At 50.3% G+C, this 9,283-nt stretch overlaps 1 protein-coding gene across 1 annotated transcript in view; it reads right to left on the reverse strand.

The window, feature by feature from the left end:
• Positions 1-1,237: 1,237 nt before the first annotated feature.
• Positions 1,238-9,283, reverse strand: part of Cib2 (calcium and integrin binding family member 2) — a 17,327-nt gene continuing 9,281 nt past the window's right edge. The window contains exons 3-6 of the mRNA XM_005347372.2: positions 6,827-6,938; positions 5,176-5,323; positions 2,279-2,474; positions 1,238-1,907 (exon numbers count right to left, since the gene is read on the reverse strand). Of these exons, the coding sequence (XP_005347429.1) occupies positions 1,886-1,907; positions 2,279-2,474; positions 5,176-5,323; positions 6,827-6,938 (478 nt within the window). The 3' untranslated portion in view covers positions 1,238-1,885. The remainder of the gene's footprint in view (positions 1,908-2,278; positions 2,475-5,175; positions 5,324-6,826; positions 6,939-9,283) is intronic.

Consider the following 9,283-nt stretch of genomic DNA (forward strand, 5'->3'; position numbering starts at 1 on the left):
GAACGGCAGAGGCCTGGGCTGACGAACGGCAGAGGCCTGGGCTGACGAACGGCAGAGGCCTGGGCTGATGAACGGCAGAGGCCTGGGCTGATGAACGGCAGAGCCAGCCTCATACCTCAGATACTTCACAAGCATGTGGTGGGCCCCTTGCAGAGACAGACATTCTCCCAACTGGCTAAATGACATCATGCTATTACTTCTGAGGACAAAACCAGTTACTTTCTCCTTGGTCTTGCCGGGTGACGGGAGAAGGCCAGGAGCCACATTCTCTGCACCTGCCCCAGGAGGATTAGATCAAGAAGCTGCATCCAGCCTCAAAAGTCATGACACTGACCTGGCAGTGGACTGGGAACTGCTCCCCCAATATTCCTGCCCCACTTTTCCATCTTTATCCCAGCTTCGCTCTGCACGCTCCTAGTTTGTGCTGCAGATGAAGAAACCGAGACCCAGCAACTTACCTGAAGACATGGCCAGTGAGGGCCTGGACAGAGACCCCTCAGTAAGACAGGCTTAAGCCTGGGATGCACTGCTGGGCAACATCTGGAGCCACCAGGGGACACTTGACGCCATGCCTATGGGAGCAGGTCACCCCTGCCTGCCTTCTGCCTCCAGCCAGGCCTGCCCTTTGGATCAACCCAGATTCCTCCATGAAACCCACCATTCGCCTAGTGGTTTTACCTCCAGAGAGCACCTGGGCTTTGCCCAGTCCGAGTTTGGCACAGGCCACTCAGGCCTCTTGCTCCACTGTTCCCTTGGCCAAGCAGGCTCTTCCAGGGATCTTTCCCTGTTTAGTTCCACCCCCCCCCCCCGTCCACGTGTCCCCACTTCCACAGGGTGAGAAACTGGCCTGCTTTTTTTTCTCTCTACCCTGCCTCTACTTGCAGGAGGCAGGAACCAAGGCCACAGCCCCCTCTCCTCCAGGGCCTACTCAGTGTACATTTGTGGGGAAAGCCATTTCCTGGCAGACACTTGGCTAATACTCTTTTTCTCTGGGCTCTAGCAGTGCCTATCTGTTGGGGGGGGGGGGGAGGACGGTGAAAGGTTTAAGAGCAGTAGGCTAGCCTGGAACAGTGGGGAGCAGATGTAACTACTACTAGGAAAATGGAAACAGTCCTCACCCAACATCCTGAAACCAAAGTTAACCCTTGAAACGGAGGGTGATGCTTCACCCAGGCTGACGCCATGGACTGCCTGGAATTGAGCACCGAGCATTCCTAATGCTGACAGACGCAGAAAGTGCAGGACACAAAAGTGTTTTATTCCTAGGCATTCACAAACCTGAGGTCAGCACACCGCAGTGACACCATGTCGTTGGGAAGGGTGGGCAGGGTAGTGTTCAGGACACAGGGGCAGAGCCCTTTGGACCCACTGCTTATACAGCTTCACACTGAGAAAGGACAGGGATGGGGAGGCAGGGGGGACAGCCCAGCCTTGGCTTTAGTAAAAGATTGCATAGCTCGTTAAACCCCAGGCTCTGTTTGTTTTGTTTCGTTTGTTTTTTTGCACTTAGCCCTGGGTGACTGGGTGTCTGCCCAGCATGTGGACAATCCAGCCCCACCCCTCCTGCTAGGTGAGAAAAGGATTGGGCGAGGGGGCGGCTGAGGGGGCCTCTAGGGGGACCGTTGATCTTGTGGGTGAACCCCACTGGGGCCCTGAGAATGGTCCTGCTCTTCACAACCTCATTTCTGTTAAGTTTTTTATTTGTTTTTTTTTGTTTGTTTGGTTGGTTTTTGGTTTTTGTTTTTGCTTGAGAGGGCCACGGGAAATGTCCATGGGTGAGAACTCCAGCGGCTACAGCTCCTTTGGTGAAGCATTGGAAACCATACCTGCAGAGACAGCAGGTCAGAGAGCAGACGGCTCAGCCCCTGCGGCCTTGGGAGTGTCCTCAGATGCGGATGTGGAAAGTGCTGCAGAAGGAAGGGAGAGGGTGAGAGGCTGTGGGTCAGGCAGAGGGCTCCGCAGGGAAAGGCTCACCTAACCCTGGCCATCTTCTTAAGGGATGCTACATAGAAGTCATTACAGGAGGCTCAGAAGGGGCAGGTATCCAGTTTCCAGCCTCCAGAGTCTAGATCCTTCCCAGGCACCATGGAAGGTCATGATATGAATAGTCATGTAAAAGGCAGTTATGCATCTGGGGAGCGGGGCTTCAAACTGCTACTTCAGGCCTGAATACATCATTCCCCATGGGGGTTCCATGAGACCAGGCAGCCAGCTGTGACCCTAATGCCCTAATGTTCTGGCCTATCCAACCCAAGCCCAGGCCCTAAGATAACAGCACCTGAGAAAATCCGGGGCCTTGGCGATCATGTCCTCAAAGTCAGCAAAGCCCAGCTTGCCATCACCGTCCAGGTCAGCTTCCTCAATGACTTTGTCACATACAAGCACTACCTCATCCTCATCCAGCTCTGACTTAGTGAGTCGGGCCAGCGTCCGCTCTAAGTCTTCTTTACAGATGAAATTGTCCGTGTTGAAGTCTGTGCAGTTAGGTAGAGTGAACAGAGATGGGGACACTTGATGCTATGCCTGTGGGAGCAGGTCACCCCTGCCTGCAAGGGCTGAGTCCCTTCCAGGAACTTCGAGGAAAAGGGTGTCCTATCTATCATTTCCCCTTCCTCCCAGCTGACCACACTGATTTCTCCACCAGCTTCTCAAGTGCCCGAGGTATCTCTATGAACTCAGACAGTAGTGGGGCCTTGAAACCAACAGGCTTGCACATAAGACATACGTTAAACATCCACAGTGAACAAGTTAACATTTGGGGAACCCAAAACCCCCACAATGAGGGTGCACACAGCCACATCCCAAACAGTTCCAAACCCAAAGCACCCTGAGAACTTCCCACTGAAGCCAAAAAAGCCTTCCTGGCTCACCCCACAGTGGACTCCTAGAGCCAAGAAAGCCAGGACCCAGAGAGGCCAAGTGCCTGAGTCCATGTCAGAGCTCCGGTCAGGACGGAGCAAGGATTCTGACTAGGTCTATTTGACTCTAAGACCCACACTTTCTAAATGGCACCTCATCACCTCTGGTAGGCTTCCAGATACACGTGGCTAATTAACACATATGTCATGTTGTATGTGGTAAGTATGTATAACTTAATCTGCCAATTAAAAACAAAAACAGAAGCCCAGTCAGGAGATGCAGGATCTCCCTAAAGTAGCAGTTCTCAACTTGTGGGCCACGACTCCTTTGGGGGTCATACATCAGATATCCTGCATATCAGATATTTACATTGCAATTCATAATGGTAGCAAAATTACAGTTATGAAGTAGCAATGACATAATTGTATGGTTGGGGGTCACCACAACATGAGGAACTGTATAAAAGGGTCACGGCATTAGGGAGGTTGAGAACCACAGCCCTAGAGAGGCCACAGCAGGGAAGGCCTTTGCACAGAGTAAAAAGCAGAGCTGGGTCTCCTGGGCAAAGGGTACTACCAGTGTCCCCAGAGCACAGCACAGGGGTTCTGTGGGCCAGAGCCGTGGGTAAGCTCATCATGATTACCACTCCTCCCGCCCTCTCAGCATAGATTTCAGCTCTGTGCATTTGGCTTCTCGGGCCTCTAATGCCTTCCCAACAAATACCCACTTGGCCTTCAAGTTTCTTCAAGCATCACTGTCTAGGCAGAGGGTCCCTCCCACTGAATGCCTGCTGCCCACTAGACTGGCGTGAATGGCAGTGATGAAGACGAGAGTCACTCTTCCTCATTTCCTTAAACCATGCCTGAACTCTGCAGATGAAGACACAGAGGTGGAGAGGACAAGGACCTCCCTGGGGTCACAACCCTGACCACAGTCAGACTTAGAACAGAAGCCCTTTAGTGTAACCTGAGCTGCCCAACTCTGCCCCTGCCTGTGGAGGCCTCCACAGTAAGCATGAAGTGGTATTTATCTCTGTTCCTGAAGGGTCTGCAGAAGGTTCCATGGAAAAGCCCGTTATCTGGATAGTGAGCCAGAGAGAATCCTAGGCTAACTGAACAGTAAGACCCTGAGACCTTCATGAGCTCTGCACTTTCTTCCTGTAGGAAGACAACAACCTTTACCAGGGCCAGCACTGTGGGGTCCAAGACTGAGGGACAATGGGTGAGATTTGAGAGCTACATATATGGAGGGTGGACAGACGGGGTCGGCTTTCTTACATGCAAATGCAATGTGTAGCGCCATGTGTCTCACCCAAAGTCCTTTGAAATAATCACAAAAATAATAGGCAGCCCTTGACAGGACCACTGCTTTGAGATCCACCAGCTTCTCAAAGGTGCGGGAAGGTTTGTCATCTTTTCATCTGGTCCAGTAAAAGTTCAAACCCCTCCTTGGGCCTCAGCGATCTGACTCAGTAAGGATTTGACTCAGGCAATGTGGTAGCCTCCAATCCGCTATGGAAGAAGTCTGTGTATCTAGTGCTCCCTAGTGGCCAGGGGGTCCGCAGGGTGGGGAAGTGGGGAGACCATACCTCTGGCCTGGGAGGGGGACTCTTGTGGATTTCCCTCCCCAATTGGCTCATCCCAGAAGACTTCTGTCTGGACCCCAGATTCAGCCTGACATTTTTAGTTCACAAATTTTCCCAGTGATCTTTATAGAACACACTGCCTTCCCTGCCTGAACCCTGCAGTGTCCTAGTCCTGAGCACTAGGCCTTCCTACAGCCTAGTTGACTTCTCTACCCTCTCACTGATCCCTCCCACCACATCCCAAACCTTCATTATCTTGTCAAGCCTTTCTGTGCACTCTGTTGGGGTGTCTGCCCTCTTGTCTCCAGGGGATCAATCTCCCCTGGTCCTCCCTGTTCCCCACCCTTATGCCCACCCAGGGTGGAAGAGTCTCTCCCTCTTTCTGAAGACATGCCTCAGGCATGATTTGTGCCCTTGAGGCAGATGTTCTTCAGAGGGCAGCCACAGCGTACCCAGCAATAACTGGATGGTCCAATGACTCGTATGATGGTGCCTTCAGCACTTCAGCTCCACCCTGCTGCCAGCCCCTCCTCACCATAGATCTTTTTTTAAATATTTATTTATTATGTATACAGTATTTTATCTGTGTGTATGCCTGCAGGCCAGAAGAGGGCACCAGACCTCATTACAGATGGTTGTGAGCCACCATGTGGTTGCTGGGAATTGAACTCAGGACCTTTGGAAGAGCAGGCAATGCTCTTAACCACTGAGCCATCTCTCCAGCCCCTTACCATAGATCTTGAAGGCATAATTTGCCTTGAGCTCTCGGGGTGCCGACTCACAGAGCACAGAGAACATGTCCACAAAGTCGTTGAAGGTGAGATTCCCCTCGCCATCCTCAGAGAAAGCCTCCACGATCCTCTCCTTGAAGGGATTCTCCTGAAGACAAGCAGAGCCATCACTGAGGTGGTGAGGCAGGGGCTGTGAGAATATACGTGTGTAGCCGCTAGAGCAAGGCAATAATCTCAGCTACTTAACAGGTTGTTGGACGGGCTGTGGTGGCGCACACCTTTAATCCCAGCACTCGGGAGGCAGAGACAGGCGGATCTTTGTGAGTTCGAGGCCAGCCTGGTCTACAAGAGCTAGTTCCAGGACAGGCTCCGTAGCTACAGAGAAACCCTGTCTCTAAAAAAACAAAAACAGGTTGTTGGAGGAGTTGCCAAGTTAGAGTGTGTAAGGCATTGATCCAGGACCTGACTCAGCAAGCATGCTCTCATGCTACCCGGGGTCCACACACACAGAGCAAGCTGAGCAGCGCCTACATGCCAACTGTCCCATCTTTCAGAGGCACATACACAGGCTCCTTCCTCCATGAACTGGGTTGTGTCCCCAGCAAAAGAAAACAATCACTCCAGGAAGTCCTCGGATCAGGCTAATTCAGGTCAGACAGATGAGAGATGGGAGGAAGGCCCCAACGTGTCAGATAATTGGAAGAACACAGGCAGCAAGATGTGGCGCTGATGCCGCCAGCCACATAGCTCATTTGTTCTCATTCCTAGCACTGCCTCTACTCCTTCCGGTGACACCCAATCAACCAGGGCCCCCATTTCTTCCACCACAGCTGTTCAGCCAAGATCATCCCCAGAGGCCTGGAAATACAGTTCCTACAGCGCCTCACATTCTCCATGACACTCAGCCTGGTCTCCTACTCCCTCAGGGACAGGCAGGGCTTTCCAGGGCCAAGCCTGTGCTCGTCACCTCTCAGGACAGAGTTGGGATGCAGGCCCAAAGGACACCATGTAGTTCTCTTACCCTACCTTAAGTCATCCATCCCAGGCCCATCAAGTCCCATAGCCCTGTAGAATTAGGCCCAGTGCTGTGGGAGTGTCCTTTCTATATCCCATGTGAAGAAAGCCAGAAACCTTCAATGTGTAGGTGGCCTGAGGACGTGCATGATAGCCTCCCCGGGAGCTCGCCAAGCCTACCCCACATGGCCCAAATCCAAATGAGCACTCTAAAAAGACTTCCAGGAAGCTTGAGTCTGAATTGTGCCACTAGAGATGACCAAGAATCCATGACCAAACAAGAAGAGAGAAAAATGACTTCAAAGAGCTATCATGTATAGCCCAGGCCACTCCACATAGGGACATGCAGATGGCTGCAGGCTAATGGCTGGACAGTAGGCAGCCACAAATCCACAGTACACTTACCAAGCCCCCACCTGCTTCCATAATTCATGCAAAGTGCAAATTTATGCAAATTTTACATAATTTATGCAAAGTGCATATTGGGAAACTGAGGCACAGAGAGCTTCAGCAGTCCACTCGGGGCAACACATTCACAGGGGGTAGAGCCAGGCTTCAGTCTGGATCCAGGCCTCTACTCCCTGCCTGGACGTGGATTTCCCATGCTCCAACCCTCCAGCAGGAGCCTCTCACATACCCGGAGCTCCGGCATCTGGATGATGAGGCTCATGGGCACATGGACGATGGGACTCTTCCTGTAGTCCATCGGGACGAGGTTGGGGGCCAGCTCGTAGAACCGCGCGTGGAGCCTTTGAGAGAAACAGAGGGAAAGCACTAGCGACTGCCAGCCCAGAGCCCCAGTGACCCAGTGCCATCCTGTCTAGGCTTGAAATAACCATCCTTATCCAGGACAAAGTGAGGGGCCAATAGGAAGCTGTCTGCTCTGCCCACAGTGGGTATAGCTTGGAGAACAAGCAGGTCCTGCCCAAATCCCTGTTCTGATGACCCAGCTGTGCCTAAGCCCTACTTGTTTTGTTTCCAACACACATGTAGGTGAACCACCACTATCTCCCCAGCTGGACAACTGTCTCCCACCTCCCTTTTTCTTGTCTCTCTCCACCTCTCCCCTCCCTCCTACTCCCCTACCTGACCTGACTTGGTCTCTCTTAAGTCTTCTATGCTGTGCTTGCAAGATGCCTCATCAGGTAAAGGTGCTTTCTGTCAACATACAGCCTGAGTTTGATCCCTGACACACAGGGTGGAAGGGGAGAACCAACCCCACAAGATGTCCTATGACCTCTACATGCACAATCTCTCTCTCTCTCTCTCTCTCTCTCTCTCTCTCTCTCCCTCTCTCTCTCTCACACACACACACACACGTGAGTGTATAAATAAATGTTCTTTTCTAAAAGGAGTTTTTTATATTCCAGGCACTGTGTGTGACACAAGTCACTTTAATCTCCTGCTCATCACTGTGCAGACGACATATGACCTCAGTTTGTAGCTAAGCAAAGTGAGCACTGAGAGATTTGTCTGAAGCCACAAACTAGAACTTCGAGGTCAATATTTATAAAACTATCTGGAAGGCCAAAGAGACTATCCTTGATACACAGGCAACCTTATGGTGGCTCATAATCATCTATAATGAGATCTGGTGCCCTCTTCTGGCCTGCAAGCATACATGCACGCAGAACACCGTATACATAATAAATAAATAAATCTTAAAAAAAGAAAAGGTCAGGCATGGTGACAAAATATTGGATTTTGTTTTTTAAAACCTTAACATTTTGCTAATTTAAGTTTTTAAATATTCATTTATTCTATCTTTGTGTGTGAGTGTTTTGCCTGCATTTATGTATGTATATCACATACATGCTTAGGGACAGCTGCGAGCCACTATAGGGGTACTGGAAGCTGCACTTGGGTCTTCTGTCAAAACAGTAAGCACTCTGAACCTCTGAGGCAGCTTTCCATCCCTGGCATATACACCTGTAATCCCAATGCTAGAGAGTAGAAGACAAGCAGATCGCAGAGGACTGGCCAGCAAGCCCAGTCCACTTGGTAAGGTCCAAGCCAATGAGAAACTCTGTCTCAAAACAAAGGTGGATGTGTTTGAAGAATAACACCTGAGTTTGTTTTCTGGGCTCCACAAGCATGCACATACATGTGCACCCATGCAGCTGGGCAGTGGTGGCGTACACCTTTAACCCTAGCACTCAGGAGGCAGAGGCAGGTGAATCTCTGAATTTGAGGCCAGCCTGTTCTACAGGTGAGTTCCAGGACAGTCAGGGCTACACAAAGAAACCCTGTCTCAAAACAAAGAAGCAAATAAACAAAAAAATGTGCACCCATGCACACCCAAGTATACATATGTACACAAACCACCTAGAGTCAAACTGTAGCTATTTCTACACTCTTGTCTGTCTGCCAGACACTCCTCAGAAGAGGTGAGTGTGGGATCAGGCTATGGGTACTCCCAAAAGATTGGGAGCATTTCCAGAGAAGAAAAGCCAGGTTCTGCCCTAATATACAGATCTGTTGTAAAAAAAACAACAACTGGGTGCTGGAGAGATGACCCTGAGGCCAGAGGATGTATTGCTTCCATGGGATCTGAGTTAGTGTGGCAGTGCGCACAAGAGGCAGGTCATGCCCGCCTGTGACGTCAGCTACAGGGGATCTGACACCTCTGGTCTCCTTGGGCATACACACATGGCATGTACTTACACAGGCACACACAAATATACATAGTTAAAAAATAAAATAAATCGGGGCTGGAGAGATGGTTTGGCAGTTAAGAGCACTTGTTGCTTTTGCAGAGGACCTGGGGTTCAGTTCTCAGCACCCACATTGTGGCTCACAACCACCTGTGATTCCAGCTCCAGAGATCCAACACCCTCTTTTGATGCCTGCAGGCACCAGGCAGCCATGTGCTACATATACATACATGAAGACAAAGCACTTAATTCACATAAAATAAATCTTTTAAAAACTTAAAAAGTAAAACAATCAAAATGATGATGGAAATTTTTAAGGAACTCCCAAATCACTGTGGGAGGAAAATCACAGAAAGAAAGAAAGAAAGAAAGAAAGAAAGAAAGAAAGAAAGAAAGAAAGAAAGAAAGAAAGACAGAAAGACAGAAAGAAAGACAGAAAA

The sequence above is a fragment of the Microtus ochrogaster genome, chromosome 5, assembly GCF_000317375.1.
Source record: "Microtus ochrogaster isolate Prairie Vole_2 chromosome 5, MicOch1.0, whole genome shotgun sequence".
Classification (NCBI taxonomy): Eukaryota; Metazoa; Chordata; class Mammalia; order Rodentia; family Cricetidae; genus Microtus; species Microtus ochrogaster.